Source organism: Gobio gobio, assembly GCF_949357685.1.
Source record: "Gobio gobio genome assembly, chromosome: 8".
Classification (NCBI taxonomy): Eukaryota; Metazoa; Chordata; class Actinopteri; order Cypriniformes; family Gobionidae; genus Gobio; species Gobio gobio.
The window spans coordinates 13234883-13251841 of NC_137114.1; the positions used below are offsets into that span (position 1 = coordinate 13234883).

At 37.5% G+C, this 16959-nt stretch overlaps 2 protein-coding genes across 13 annotated transcripts in view; both read right to left on the reverse strand.

Annotated features, from left to right (window-relative positions):
• Positions 1-5651, reverse strand: part of igsf5b (immunoglobulin superfamily, member 5b) — a 30081-nt gene extending 24430 nt beyond the window's left edge. The window contains exons 1-3 of one of the 3 annotated variants that reach the window (XM_079824415.1): positions 5391-5651; positions 3736-3801; positions 707-1021 (exon numbers count right to left, since the gene is read on the reverse strand). In XM_079824415.1, the coding sequence (XP_079680541.1) occupies positions 707-1021; positions 3736-3772 (352 nt within the window). In that variant the 5' untranslated portion in view covers positions 3773-3801; positions 5391-5651. The remainder of the gene's footprint in view (positions 1-706; positions 1022-3735; positions 3802-5390) is intronic. The other 2 variants (XM_079824417.1, XM_079824416.1) reach the window with 2 other exon arrangements.
• A 177-nt stretch (positions 5652-5828) lies between these two features.
• The window catches only part of sh3bgr (SH3 domain binding glutamate-rich protein), a 39549-nt gene continuing 28418 nt past the window's right edge, over positions 5829-16959 (reverse strand). For all 10 annotated transcript variants that reach the window (XM_079824427.1, XM_079824418.1, XM_079824423.1 and 7 more), the window contains 2 exons: positions 12780-12831; positions 5829-7177 (listed from right to left, as the gene is read on the reverse strand). In XM_079824427.1, the coding sequence (XP_079680553.1) occupies positions 12823-12831 (9 nt within the window). In that variant the 3' untranslated portion in view covers positions 5829-7177; positions 12780-12822. The remainder of the gene's footprint in view (positions 7178-12779; positions 12832-16959) is intronic.

Below are 16959 nucleotides of genomic sequence, written 5' to 3' on the forward strand. Positions count from 1 at the left end.
ACGCAACACACGCCTCACGAGCAGCGGGACTTTTATTATGACACAGTCGTCGGCGGGACTTTTATTATGCCACAGTCTCCGGCGCCATTTCCACTTTCCTGGTCATGAGTATGAGGTAATGCAGCTCTGTTTATCATATTAGATACATCTGAGTGTGTTTAAAATGAAGTTATGACGTTTCTGCAAAATAAAACCAGAAACTGAGGGTAATGCAGATATGACGCCATCGACAGAAGACTCCCTCACACGTCCCGGTTCCTTGGTTAAAATAGCAATTTCTCACAATTTACAAATAGTTGGAAACATTTGGGATATTGTAAATACTCAACTGAACAAAATATATAACACTGGCCTTGTGGTTTTTGGATATTTTACTGAAATTTTACATAGTGCACCTTTAATATATCATAAATAATATGGTAGTGTGATGATTTTTGCTCGATGATTTTTGCACTAATCCTGCAACGTTCAACTCTGAAACATGGTTAGCATAAAACATGCTGAAATTCGGTCATATTACCAGATATTAGTGTTATATTTATGATTTGAAGTAATAGTTACTAATCTGAATATTGTTGGAGGCACATTCCTATATGGTTTATATGGTTCAGTTCTGTTTTTAAAAAATAACCATGTAGACGCCTAGACGGATGGACGGACTGATTGCACATTTTTAAGTAGATGTGCTCAACAAAAGATGGCATACCTTGTACAAACAGGGCCGATGATGATCTGCCGGTCGGCAGCAGTTCACATGTGACCTCCTGTACTGTAGGGCTGAAAGAGGCGTTGATCAGGACTAACTCCCACACTGAAACAGATGACATGGAGTGATTTACTGTCGACACACTCTCATCTCTGCCCAGAGGACCGTGATCCGCAGAGATGCTGAGGACTGTCCTTCCACCCAACAGCCACGTCATGACATCCCAGGATTCATCAGTGCTGCAGTTAAAGTGGACCTCGCTGCCTCGCAACACAGTGGCATTCTTGGGTTCTAGATGGATGAAAGAGGCTACAGCTGTGAAGAGGAGAGACTGTTTAATAAATCACATTCTGGTGTTCAGGCCCTGTTTACACCTGGTATTAAGATGAGTTTTGGTCGATCGGATCACAAGTAGACGAGGGAGACACATTCCCGTGCACACCTGGTGTTTTAATCCGTCTCTTTTGTCCACTTTCATAATGTGTACGCATTAGGTCAGTAGGTGGAGAGGAGACGGTCTTTTGTGGCTGTTCGAACACATTCGACCACATGAGCGTTTACTCTACAAAAGTAATCTGGTCAAATGTGTTTCCACTACCTCTGGAAGTGGTTGAAAGTGGACAAGCTCAAAGTGTTTTAGACCCCGTTTTCACCTGTATTTAGCATCGCCCACTCGTGAGCCGATCGACTAAAATGCATCTTAATACCAGCTGTAAACAGAGCCTCAGATGTCCTTTATTCTAAAGAAAAAAACATTTCATACAGACAATGACTTATATATAGAATCGATTTTTAAATTCCACTATATGTTTAAGGGCTGCACAATTGATCGAATTTCGTGATTTGAGATTCGTGATTACAATTACGGATGCCACAAGTACATTTAAAAAAAGGAAAAAAAATAAGATGTGTGTGTTGTTTCTTTCTACAGGTTAAGGTTTTTTTTAGTATTAGTGTAACATTATAATGCCATGCATATTTGAACTTAAAAAAAAGAAAGAAATCAAACCAATGTATAGTTGACATTTGAGGCTTAATGCTGTAGAAAAGCAATACAAGTTTTTGAGGAAGAATGTGTTCAGCTTATTTTCATATAACAATATAGCAACCAATTGAATAAGACATCATTCAATGTAAATTGTGATAATCCTAATTAATCGCAATTTATGAACCCCTCAACAATTTCTTCTCCTTCTAGAACTCTCCAGTGATCTCTGTTTACTCACTGTGCCCAGATCCAGACCAAAAAAAACGAGGCGAACACGCTTTTGCAGGTCCAAAACGTTGTAACACTCTTCCTCTCCATATCTGATTAGCTCCCTCTATTTCCACCTTTAAAGGAACTCTCCACTTTTTTTTAAAATAGGCTCATTTTACAAGTCCCCTAGAGTTAAATAGTTGAGTTTTACCGTTTTTGAATCCATTCAGCCGATCTTTGTATCTGGCGGTAGCACTTTTAGCATAGCTTAGCATACATCATTGATTCTAATCAGTCCATTAGCATCTCATTCAAAAAATGACCAAAGACACTTTCAATATTTTTCCTATTTAAAGCTTGACTCTTCTACAGTTACATCGTGTGCTAAGACCAACTGAAAATGAAAAGTTGTGATTTTCTACACCTATATGCCTAGGAACTACGTTCTCATTCCTGCGTAATAGTCGCGGATCTTCGCGGCCGTACCATGGCTGCAGCGGCGCAATGATTCGTGGTATTCTGTGAAAGATGGTGGTAGTATACACCTTCGACTTACTATCACAGCCCTTTACAACACACTGAACCATGGCTAATCACAGGTAAATCCACAACACAATTTGTCGGCTGCAAGCCTGAAACTTTCTCTGCAACTACACGAACTTAGTGCCGGTCACATTGAAAGTTACCTAGCTTTCAGGCGCTGTAATATCATTGCGCTGCTGCAGCCATGGTACGGTCGCGAAGATCCGCGACTATCACGCAGGAATGATAAAGTAGTTCCTAGCCATATAGGTGTAGAAAATCGCAACTTTTCATTTTCAGTTGGTCTTAGCACACAATGTAACTGTAGAAGAGTCAAGTTTTAAATAGGAAAAATATTGAAAGTGTCTTTTTTTGAATGAGATGCTAATGGACTGATCAGAATCAATGATGTATGCTAAGCTATGCTAAAAGTGCTACCGCCAGATACAAAGATCGGCTGAATGGATTCAAAAACGGTAAAACTCAACTATTTAACTCTAGGGGACTTGAAAAATGAGCCTATTTTCAAAAAAAGTGGAGTGTTCCTTTAAGTCTAAAGACATAAGGCCTATTCTCTCTGGCTTGCAATACTCCTTGTTATGTGCTTTTTAAAGGTGCAGTGTGTGATTTTTAGCGGAATCTAGTGGTGAGGTTGTGAATTGCACCCCCCCCCCCCCCTTCAAAGCACTTAGAGAACCTACGGTGGCCGACCAAAAAGTTGCGTCGGAGACAGCAGAGAGTGACTAGTGCTCTGTAGAGAAGTTTGTCCATTTAGGGCCACTGTAGAAACATGGCGGCGCAAAATGGCGACTTCACTGTAAGAGGACCCGCGGTGTGTGTAGATAGAAACGGCTCATTCTAAGGTAATAAAAACATAACGGTTCATTATCTAAGGTCTTTATACACCACTGAAAAAATAGTTATGTATATTATATTGCATTTCTGTCAAAAGATCCTCATAAATACTGCATACTGCACCTTTCATTATTTTTCTCTTTTCTTAGTTTTATTCTTTTCTGTACAGCCCTTTGATCAGCCTTGGTTGTTTTTAAATGTGCTTTATAAATAAATATTGTATTGTATTGTAATATTTATCTGTCATCATTTCATGCAGTTTACGCCCACATTACAGGGCTTCTACTGCATGAAATGATGGCAGATAATATTGATAACTATTTAGATAACATAAGTCACTAATATTCTGTATTCATGTAGATGCCACTTTAATCCTACAGCAAATTTTCTTGGAAGCAAAGTCATGTAGTTGGACAAACACACAATACCTTTACTTAGCAGATGACACACTCACCTTGGATTACACACAGCTGGAGGATGTGGCCATGCATATTGCCAGAGAAACAGTCAGGCCATTGTTCTGCACAGCAAGGACACGGTGGTGGAGAAAATATTTGCAATTGCCACAAAATATATAATTGTTATGGCCTTTAACCTTGTTTATAACATGAGCCGCACACAGTTAATGTTGCAGTAACACTTAAATAATGTACTGTGCAAGATATGGGTATGTTTCTCATACTATTTAAATACATTAAATGAATTATGTATTCTTATGGAAATATATATTTAATAATTTGTCTTGTTAATATATTTTATATTCGGTCTAAAAAAGTGCCAAGGCGATATATTGAACTTGTGAATAATACTATTATTATTAGGGCCCGAGCACCGAGGGTGTGAATTGCTTAGCCTATTATTCTTCTCCCAAATGAATTGCTTTTTGAGGGGCTAAACACACTCGAAAACTCGTGAAACTTTGCACACGCGTCAGAAGTGGTGAAAATATACGTCTGTTATGGGATTCAGAATTAGGCGTGGCAAAATGGCTCGATAGCGCCACCTACAAAATTTCAACGAAGTGCCCCTCCCACTACGTTTCACATACAGGTATGAAATTCGGTAGACACATGTAACAGCCCAATACCTACAAAAAAGTCCCTCGTATGAAATCTGAAAACCAACAGGAAGTGAGATATTTTGAATATCCATTTCCAGAAGATGTACTTTAACGAACTCCGCCTAGAGATTTTATCAGATCCACGAAACAGGAAGTTTGATATCATAGTCCAGACCTGAAGACATCTACATGCCAATATTCAGTTATATTCAAAGCGCCACGTGCTGGCAGCAGGAAGTGTGGCACATCAAAGTTACTTTGCTAGTTTTCTCTTATATTTACCCGCTTAAATGCATGTCACCCACTAGGCCCACGTTTTCCTGAGGCCACCGGGTGGCGGTGGTCCCGGGTGCGAGGGCCCTTTCATTGCTGCTTGCAGCTTTAATTATTATTATTATTATTATATTATGATTCACATTACAGTTTGACAGATACTCCTAAAATTTTCAGTTGTCATTATTATGCATGTCATTTTTTCTGAGCTAAAGTTAACTGAGATGATATTTGCAAAAAAAAAATGCAATATTTTGGGACCTCAAGGAAAAAGATGATTTAAAAAAACTGATGAGAAATGCCCAGCTATAGTGCCTAAATATACACTTTCCCTTCACAATCCATATAAATGTATTCCTATAATATTTCACCTTTTACTTTACGCTAACAAGAAAAAAATTATGCAATTGTCATGAAAATAAAATAAATAAAATATAAATTTTTATTTTTCTCTTTTGATTTAAAATATAGTCATGTTCTTAACTGGATTTGTAAGACTCACTTGAATACGATTTATATGCTCGTTGCTGTAAAAAATAAAAATAATAAAAACAAACTAAACTAAATGTGGGATGTTGAACTTTTCCTCCCACAACACGGTAACAATATAAGCCCTAATTCATGACAACACATAAACAAGGTATTGTTTGACCTTAAATTTAAATGGGTCACCATTTACACTTGTGAACCATATTTGTTCAACTAATAAAATTCTTTTTAAAGGATTTATTGTACATGTCCCAAACGAATAACAAATCCTGCTGCTGTATTCTTACCTGAAGTATTCCAGATAGGGTTATGCAGTATTCCAGAGAGCTTGAACAGAGATCATGTTTCCCACAGTCAATATAGCAGCAGTTTGTTGAGCACTGTGGGATGTGGCCAAACCTAGCCAGTTAAATATTACTGAAAGCAAAACAGCCTTTTTAGCCTTGAACTGACCACTGCAAATCTTCACCAGTGACTCATATCGGCTGCTGTGAATATTTTAGTGACGGCCTAAAATAACGTCCGAAATTTGCTGCTATTGTTAAGTCAAATGTGAGCATGTGAAAACCTTCCACAGCCCAATCCCTGTCTTCCATTCACTATCTCTAGGGAATCTCTTTAAGGTCGCATCCTGTTTATTGAATTGAACCACCCTGGTTGAACATTTCGGCTCTTTAAATACACACAATGTGTCAAGAATAGAACATAATGAAGCAGACAGCGCCTTTAAAACTCACTCTTTATTGGTACATAAGGGTATTTCCAACCATTCATTTCTGTCTACGTACAAAGTGCATTATAACTGCGGAACGACTAGAGAATGGCTTTCCCGCAGGTACTGACGTCACACATTCAGACTGAAATCAGACACAATAGACTGAAAAAGGAGGGAATTATGACGTATGCCCTTTTACAGTGTCGTTGTCTAATTTTAACTGCAACTTCAACTGTGGTTATAACCAACTTTGAAGCATTTTGTGTAGTCTAATTGTGAAGTATGTATGTAGAGTAACTACTAAGTTTTGGACACACCTACTCAGTCTTAATTATTTCTATTATTTTCCATATTTCAGGATAATAAGAGAAATAGAAGCATGCCAAATAGTGACCAAAAATAACTAACAAATCAATACTATTATATTTTAGCTCAGTGGGTTATGAAATGTTTGAGGGCTCAAATTTGTAATTAAACATCAAGTAGAGACCCACACAAATATCCTTAGCCCTCATTTCATATTCAATTAACTGTTTAGGCAATTTTCAATTGTACTGTAAGATAATCAAACATTTATTTTTATGAATAGGCTATTACAGTAAAGACCCAACAATATGCCAAATTATTAACATGACTTATTATTGACAATATTGGCTTTTTAAATTGAATTCTTTTTCATGCTATTAGCAAAACAAACTATGGTCAATGTTCATACTGGTGAACCATTTTTATCGTCGTTTGGATCATTTTTCTTTTGCCTATTTTTCGAGGATAATGGGATATCAAGTACCTGCCAATGTTAGCATCTAAAATGTTATCTTATGGCTAGCTTGGCTAAGTGACTGATGAATTTGATCGAACGCACAGCATATGAGTTTTTTCCTACTGTCTAGAAATAGATAGTCGAAAGTTGCTTTTATTATTAGCATTTAGCTTTGTAGCAAAGTGTGTGCAAACTTTGACTGGTAGTGTACTTCACAACACAGAGAGTTTTTGCAAGTATTGGTTTGGCACATTTAAATGGTTCAGCACAACTATTTGGGATTCTACAGAACAAAGTCACAAAATGTTAGTTTAAAGGTTAAAGAAATAGCTATCTTCTATATGTACAGTAAGATAAAAGACATCCCTTAAAAATTCACATGGAACTCGCCACTTAAGCACCTCTAGCATTAAAAGGCATTTTGCAGCCTCATCAGTAATGGGATAAGGCACAGTTATCATGGGGAGCTTGAAGTCGGGGTCCTGAGTGCATATTCTCCAGTGCAGTGGCGTCACATTTGGCTTGAGCAAAGCTTCGGTGAAGGTGTTTGGGGGTGATTTTGGATGGCTCCAGGGCAAGTGGGGTGTCGCTTCAAGCTGAAATGTAAAGGGCAATGTAAGTGTGTGTACAGGGTTGTGCGTTCATGATATCCACCCACTTAGTTTTCATGCTGTTGAATGCCACAAAGAATACAAAAAATAACAGAAAACAAAATGGAAAATGTGTTTATAGGTCAAGTCAAGTCACCTTCATTTATATAGCGCTTTTCACAATATAGATTGTTTCAAAGCAGCTTATACAATGATAATAGGAAATTAATGGAAGAGAGATTGTTAAAAAAAAAAAAAGTTATTGTTCAGCTAAAATATGTTATTGATTGATTGATTGATTGATTGATTGATTGATTGATTGATTTCCACTAGTTATTTACTTTGGGGCCACTTACGACACCATTTTCAATTGACTTTTTAAAGCATTCTGGCAACAGTGTTTGGTGGCTCGAGAACGCAAACTTTGAAATAGTTTTGAAACGATACCATTATCATCTTCGTGTAAACTTAAAAAAAAACGGCATGCAAGCAATGCAAGCATTACGTGTTTAGTCTATAGGCAAGCGTGTTTGAATACGTATGTGCGCAGGCGCGTAGATATTCTTTACAAAATGGCCGCCAAATTACTTGTCTGGCATGCATAATAAAGTGTTTTTCTTTAGTAATATGATTAATAGTAATTAGGCTTGGCACTACACTAAATTGTTATAAATGGAACAAAACCTCACCAGTTTCATAATTCTCAATATCACCACATAATGAATTAAAGGGATAGTTCACCCAAAAATGAAAATTCTGTCATCATTTACTCACCCTCAAGTTGTTCCAAACCTGTATGAGTTTCTTTGTTCTGCTGAACACAAAAGAAGATAGAGTGAAGAATGTTTGTAACAAAGCAGATAGAGCAACCATTGACTACCATAGTATTTTTTTCCCTACTATGGTAGTCAATGGTTGCTCTATCTGCTTGGTTACAAACATTCTTCTTAATATCTTCTTTTGTGTTCAGCCGAACAAAGAAACTCATACAGATTTGGAACAACTTGAAGGTGAGTAAATGATGACAGAATTTTCATTTTTGGGTGAACTATCCCTTTAATAATACAAATTAATTAGCAAAGTAATTAAACTACTAAAAGTGTATCCAAACCAGATACATACAGTATACTCATGTTAAGCAGTATGTGCTATACAGCAAATCCCAACTGATTGATTGTTATATATCACAGGCGTTATTTGGGGATCAAGACATGTACCCACATCCCTATTTTGTCCCCACCACTTTATGAAATAGCTTGCGGCAGGGTGTCTCAAATATGTAGGAAATAGGGGTGGAACGGTTCAAATTACTCATGGTTTGGTTTTTATCACGGTTTTAGGGTCATGGTTATGGTACGGTTCGCTATGTGCTATGTATTAGGACATTTGTCAAATCAAAATAAATAAAATAAGAACAAATAATCAAACTACAAGCAACAGCACAAATACATACAATAGAACAACGATGCATATTAAATAAGCAGTGCTTTTCAGGTTTATCAGGTATCTAACAGTGGTTTTCAGGTACAGAAATTGAATAAAGTAATCAAATATAAAATTATATTCCATATTATAATCTTCACTGTATAAATTAAATAAAGATGAATCATTATTGAAGTTACAAAAGCTATTCACTCAAGAGCAGTGAGTGATTTCTGTCATTTTTTGTTTAACAATAAAATACAGACAGCATAAAAAGGCTTGTTTCCCTTTAAGAAATAATGCACGGAAAGAGTATAGTGTACATCAACACCTGGGTGAGGAGAGGACGGTGAAATGATTTGAGCAGACGACGCTCACATACAAGAGTGACTGTGTTGTCCGCGCTTTTTTATCATCGCTGTTGTAATGTATTGGGAAGCCAGAATGTGTATCCATCGACAGAAACATACATTAACCTAAATCTGTCTGTCTGTTTTACACGTTGTTATTTTCAAGAAACCATATTATAAATGCGTCATCAGATTTTAGATAAACCACGGTGCACTCCAATTTACACTTTTATAATTTTTTCAATTTTCTAATTTTAGAAGAGTTCTCATTTCATTACTTTGAGTCATTTTTTGTGTTTTGCTGAGTGTGTCCAAGAGTGACAGCAGCAATATCCTCTCCCGTACAGCTCTCAGGTGTATCCATCTGTTCCTATGGGATCACAAAACAATATGCACACAAATGTGTCGACGCTCTTGAGCTGATGTGCTTTTCATTTAATAAAATAAAGTTATTTTATTGCAGGTTAGAACCAAGAACCCTCGATGCAACACGATTAATTCCAGACCAACAATATTCTGATATTTTGAATGATATCAATCCACAATCTGACTTGTGATGCAGACTGAATCATAATCCCACCATGTCGGAGAACTGGTCCTGCGACTGAGCCTGGTTTCTTGTTCTCCATTCTCTCACCTGGTGGAGTTTGGGTTCCTCGCCACTCTCGCCTTTGGCTTGGTTATGGGTTATACTTAATATTCAACAATGGTCCTGTTTACACCTGGCATTAAAGGATTAGTTCACTTTAAAATGAAAATTATCCCATGATTTCCTCACCCTCAAGACATCCTAGGTGTATATGACTTTCTTCTTTCAGACGAATACAATCAGAGTTATAGTAATAAGTATCCTGATGTTTCCAAGCGTTATAATGGCAGTGATGGGGTCCATTGAGTTTGAAGCTCAAAAAAAAGCACATCCATCCATTATAAAAGTACTCCACACGGCTCCATGTGGTTAATAAAGGCCTTCTGAAGTGAATCGATGGGGTTTTGTAAGAAAAATATCCATATTTAACACATTACAAAGTAAAATATCCAGTTGACCGCCTTCTGTATTCAACGTATGAAAAAAGCGTAACTGGCGCGAGAGCCGTTACACTTTCTCTGTAAGTTGAATACAGAAGGTGGTCTGACGGAAGCTATATATTTTACTTTATAACGTGTTAAATATGGATATTTTTCTTACAAAACCCCATCGCTTCGCTTCAGAAGGCCTTTATTAACCCCCGGAGCCGTGTGGAGTACGTTTATAATGGATGGATGTGCTTTTATGAGCTTCAAACTCGTGGGCGAGTGGGCTAGAGATATAATGCCATTATAAAGTTTGGAAGAGACAGGATATTTATTAATATAGCTCAGATTATTATTTATTACGTCTGAAAGAAGAAAGTCATATACACCTAGGATGGCATGAGGGTGAGGAAATCATGGGATAATCTTCATTTTAAAGTAAACTATTCCTTTAATACCAGGTGTAAACAGAGCCATTGTTGAATATTAAGTATAACCCATAACCAAGCCAAAGGCGAGAGTGGCGAGGAACCCAAACTCCATCAGGTGAGAGAATGGAGAATGTAGAAAGTAGATGAGGGAGACACATTCCCGTTCACACCTGGTGTTTTAATCCGTCTCTTTTGTCCACTTTCAACCACTTCTGTCCTGATTTCTTCGAGGGGAGGGTCTATGGGTGGGTAAATGTATGGGTTTTTTAGCTCTATCGATCTATGGACAAAATAAGCTCACGAAATTTACATTTGAACGCGTCTGGAGACGATGGAAAAACACCAGCTTTCATTTCTGCTCTGACAGCCACAAAACCAGCCGAACGCTTGTGAGTGTGTGTTAGAAATCAGAAATGGTGAGAGAACATTGGACGTTTTTCATCTTCAAACCAAACTTGAGTTTTCAGCCGATAAAGTTTAAATCCCTTCTGGCTAGCTGCTTCCCATTCTGTTTACGCATTAGATCAGTAGGTGGAGAGTAGGTATCTTTTGTGGCTGTTTGAACGCATTTTGACGTTTACACTACAAAATTTACCAAATTTAATTCTGTTTGCATCATTGTATCATTATTTTTCTGTTTTTCATTGTAAAGCTGCTTTGAAACAATCTATATAGTATAAAGTGCTATATAAATAAAGGTGACTTGATGACCATGCGTCACATTCAAATGCTGATCCATGCATTTATTCACTGACCTATAAAATAACATATAATGACCAATAAAATACTGGGATGGACAGTGGCAGTAATATAGATCAAGTCCATGAGAGCACTTAAATTGGTCAGTAAGAATTATTGCTTTCTCAAATCACAGTGTAATAAGAAAATAGCCTAAATGAACATCTCAATGTGCAGTCGAAACGGGTTTAAAAGTTACTCGTCATATTGCGTCTAATTAATTTCATCAACATATCACAGACTATACATCAAAACAGTTCATGTTAAATTATTTGTGCAAAAATATTTAACATTTATAGTTACCCCTTTGCCACTTGCCTGCTAGGTGTTCATTGTAAGGGCATTACCGTAAATTTATTTTTGGTCATTTGTAAAAAATATATATATATTGTACAAATGTATATAATAATTAAATAAATAATATAGTAATTTATCATAATATAATAAGTGATAATTATAATGAGAAAAATAATTAATTAATTGGACAAAATTGGTAAATTTCTCCCATATCTGTATTTGACCATCTGACAGCTCGACCATCTAATGTCACTCCATGGTCTTTTTCTTTTTCATGGTCTTTCGTATCCTTTGGTGCCACCTTGCGACTCAATACAGTAAGACATTAACTAAAACAAATTACTATAACAATTTTAATATTACATATTAATGAGTGGGAAAATGCACAACAAGCTGGTCATAAACACAAAATAAATCCCTTTGCTTTGTGTCCTGATCACACTGTTGTGGTTTATTTTTAGCCAATGACTGGCTACATGTAAATAATCCCTATATTATAAATAACTTTCCTTTCTGGGGTCCTTTTGTAACGTCGCTGAAGGGATTTCTAGAATTCACCTTTTCATTAGAATTAAACAGCCCATTTTTGCATTTGTACCTTTAAGAAACACCCTCTTTCCATGTGACATGAACAGCAGTACTTTGATGAACTTTGACAGTACTCTTGTCAATAGATTCTCTGATACACCAGAGGAAATAATCATCTATCCTGCTTATGTTACTAACCATGACTGGGAGGGCAACGTTAATATCCAGCATTCACAGACTTAAGGCTTAAGCTAGTCTCAGACTAAAATGCATGTTTGAGCTGTTTTAACTGAAAGCAACTTGCACTGATATATCTTAAAACATGTCAGTGCCATTGTTTTGTCTAAAGATGCACACCAGTAATGTTTTTTCTTTTCTTCTAAGGCACTTACTTTTATAAAAGCCACTTAAATGCCCTAGTTGAACTAAGAAGGCCTAATCCTTGCTTAATCTAAACCCTGTCTGTGAAACCATTGCCTACATGCTTAGTATAAATAAATACTCTTTTGGGAGGAAGATTTAAGCTATGAAAAAGACAGTATCTTTTCATAGTACAATGAACTATTTTATCTTAAAAGATCAAGGGGGGAAAATCCTCATGACTTTAAAAACTATGAGTATTTCTTGATATTTCAAGTTAATTTAAGCCAATTTGGTTTAAGATAACAAACATGTATGTCGTTGCAGGCAGGATCTTTATTTTAAGCAATCAATTGTCTTTGGTTCACCAGGAAGACAAATATCTTTAGTCCTGGACACTTACTCTGGTAAATGGTATCCTACAGCGCCACCAAGTGGCAGAGAAGACAAAAGAAACGCATGTATTACCTGTGAGGGAAAATCCAGGTCCAAAATCCTCAGTTTCAAAACACTAGTCTTCCTGTGAATGACAGAAATCACAAAGTTAAACGCATATTGTTCCTAAATGTGCTATAAATGCTTCCTGTATAATATTTTTCATTATTATTTAGTTTTATTCATCATTTGGTGCAGCCTGGCTATTAGAGGTAAACAATACAAGTCTGCACACAATTGTTATATCTATAAATTAATTATTAATCAAACTGTGTATCGATTATTCATTAGTTTATTAATTGAGTTATCTTTAAGCAGCATCAGCATACTGAATAAGTCAAATGCTATACCAATCTATGAAGAAACCATTTCTTCAAGACGAGTTTTGTTGTTTCTCTTTTTAAAGTATTATAAAGTATCTTGAATACCAGACAATAGTTTTAATGTGTCCCTCAGAAATCTAAGAAGTGAGGAATTCCAGCGAGTTTAAAAGCAGAAGGGTTTTTGGATGTTGTTGACTGAGCTACTTTTCTACTTCAGCGCGTCTTTAACATTCTCTCTCACTCAAGAGTTATGGCAATGAAAATACACTCAGACCCAATGCTAAGATAAAAGGAACATTTATCACAGCATTTTTTACTCCACACCAAACGCCATTCTCTGCATTTTGATCCCATCTGAATGTCAGCCATGCCGCCCTGAAGAGCAGAGTCCATGTCCTCCTTATTTTCAAACCAACGTGTATTGCATGCACATGGTCTTGCTCAACGTCTGACTTTTTATCAATGCATCAACATCGTGTTTACATTGGTTCATTAAACTCTTTGGTGTACATTAAACAAATGTATTTTCTCCACCCTGGTCCTTCAAACAAAACAGCCTTGCATATATTCCATAGAAACGACGAGTATAGGAGGAGCAACTCAGACATTATTTGGCCATCTGGATGATGACATTGTAATGTTGCATTATCATTTCTTGAATTTCCCTTGACTTAAAAGTGGACTAACTTTCCCTTTCATAGGTTCGCTCGATGCTGTAGCAGGAACAACCCTCAGGTGTGACCATTGTCTGAAGCCCATCGAGGCACATGTGAGCTAGACACTTGGGACTCTGATGTCAAGCTAATGGCTCTGGAGAGCAAGCTGATGGATTTCTCCCTTTCGCTCTCTCTCTGTATCGCGTGGTGGCAGCGAAGGAGCACTATGTAAATCCAATTGAATTCACACACAACCCAGAAGCTCGCGATGAGATCTCTTTTGTCTACAGGCATAATGATGTCCACAGGTGGCAGGCCTTGTGACCTTCTACTCCCAAGCAGTCAGGAGAGACATTCTATTGGTTGTGGTTGCTCACACTGTGGATAAACTGGAGCTTAGAGTCACATCTGCGCTGATCGGCAAATCCTCAAGACCATCATGATGGATGCCTCTACACTCTCAGAAAAAAAAGGTACAGTGGAGATACAATTTTGTTCCTTGAAGAACAAAACATATAACTGTACCTTTAAAGGTACACAATTGGTCCTTAGGGTACAATTAAACCATTGGTAGGCAAGTTCGGTCCTAGTGAGTCGCTGTCCTGCAGAGTTTGACTCCAACCCTGAAAGACGTCTATAGAAGCTCTTATTGAGAATTAACAGAGGTTTAGATGTTGGTTTTATTGAAAATATAGTGTTTTCTTTAGTTGGGCAGTTTGACTCTTAGATTTGTATGTGAGTTTGTGGTTTTTATTACAGTGTTAACAAAACACAAAATCTGTTCAAATCAAAAAGAAGCCTTAAACAAAAATTGTCGTGAAGAAAAATGGTTGACTAAACTCATCACTGACTAAAAATATTAATAAATAATATTCACCAACAATACTTTCCTGCCACAGATCAGGCATTCTGAATTTTGATTTTTAAATACATTCTAGGGAGAAAAAAGTTTAGATGCACACGGATATCAAGAATCAGCATATGAATCTCAACAATGGTGACATACTTAATGCTGCAATGCATGCTGGGAGCCATGAGTTTTATACTGTGGTAGCTTAGTAGGGTTGGAGCTAAACTCTGCAGGACATCCGCTCTCTAGGACCGAACTTGCCTACCCCTGACTTAGAGGTACAAAAATGTAACCTTAAGGGTACCACCCCAGTGACGGACACTTGTGCCTTAAAAGGTACAATTTTGTACTCTTTTTTTTGAGAGTGTATGGTAGGCTGGGGTGCGATCTATCAGGGCCGCCCAGCTTAAAGGGTCTGGAAGTGTGCCCAACTTCGTTAGCATATGAATTGCCTGGAGATGTTGGTGGTATTTCTGCATTGAAACTCCTCCCGGATCTTCGGGATTGACACATGTTGATAAAACAGACAATACATCACTGATCTCTTATCTGAATCGTCAAAGGGGAATACGTTCTCACTCCCTGTAGAGATTAGCGAGGCACATTCTACTCTCAACGCATGGGTTGAGGCCCGGAGAGTGGAGGTTACACCCTGAAGTGGTGAGTGTGATCAGGGCCAAAGTGGATCTGTTTCCGTCCAGTGAAGCAGCCCAGTGCCCTCTTCTCTGTCCCCTAGTAATGCAAAGGTAGCCCAGAACCGGCCAGTATGCTTTCCTGCCGATTTAACCTCTCTCTGCCGTCTTTCTGAGGATGAGGGAAAACAGGTTTGTCTGTTGTTGTTGACTCCGTTTTGGTTTTTGGATCTGATATCTCTTTTAGAGTTTTCCTTGGAAGATTCCAGTCAGATAGGACCTACATTCTCAGGCTTGGGGCACAATTTGGCAGCCTGAGATGTGGAACCGTGGCAAGTTGGACCCAGTCCACTGCCCTATTGGATCAATGTTGGCATTCCTTCAAATGTGTTTCTTTGCAGGTGCAGCTCCGGCTACACTCAGGGTATATGTAGCTGCAATTGCTTGTAGATATTCTTTGATTTCCTGCTTTATTTGTGGGCCGAGTTAGCTAAGGACTTTACAGGCTTTAGACAATTGTCACATCTGGAGGGTGTTCCCATAGCGTCAGAAGAAATAAACAAACATCTGATAACTTCAGAAATTTTAAACAATATTGTAACAAATAAAGTGACAAAACAAGGTTCATAAACATGTTAGAATGTCTAATAAAAAGCAGTCAGATTAAACAAAAAACACCACAAAAAAATACTTTTTTGTCTTAATTGAACACACTAACCCAACAATTACCATGACAAACATCTTAAACTGTTAAAGTGTTCAATAATTATTTTTTTTGTATTAAATATCTTATTTTGTGGTATGTGTTTGTTCAAGTTAAAGCTGGTGTAAGCGATGTTAGCCATCCTGCTAGTTTTAAGTCAGTTCAAAGAAATGTGAGATCAAAGAATCAAAGTATCAAAGAAATGTGAGAACACTCCTGAGATATGAAAGAGTGACCTAAAATGTCATATGAGCAACAAAAAAAAAACTATTTAGGGCACTGTGGCATGAAGCTGCGAGGCTGAGAGCCGTGGGAGCAGAGCTAGCCCTCGTCACTGGCCTTGCTCCGCTCCCACGGCTCTCGGCCCCACCCTGCTTCACAATACAGGCACCTATTTCACTGACTCCTGTTAAATAGCAGGAACATTTTATGTGTGATATTCCAAAAGTGGATCGCTTGCAGCAGCTTTAAACAGTGCAACTGTAAGAAAATAATCAATTCAATGACAAATATAATGGCAAAACTTATTCAGATGAAAGTATCTAGTTCAGTGGTTCTCGCCCTTTTGGACTCAAATAAAATATTTGAAGGTCTGAAAAAATATTGAAGATACATGATACTTCTGCTATAATCACTAGTTTTCTTAACCGAAACTAGGATTTAAAATATAGTAAAACAATTAAATTAAATAACTATAAATAATTAAAATAATATAAAAATTAATCAAATAAATTCCATTCAAGATTATAAATACCAATGGTTCACTTTCGAAGTGGAACTTCAACACTGCGTCTCTTGGTGTTGATGCTATAAGGAACGTCATCAGCATGACCGGTGTCTGAAACACGTGTAACCATATCCCAATATTAATGGCGGACGGCAGTCCGTGACGTCACAAGCATAGCGCTGTGAGTATAAAAGGGAGCTATTTTCTGATTCCCATCAGCAGTCCTCAGACCCTGTCTCCAGTAATCTCTCTACCGGCCAGGAGAGTCGGAGGCTCTGGAAGGCGAATTGGACTGACACGGGATACATTTCCTGAATGCCGC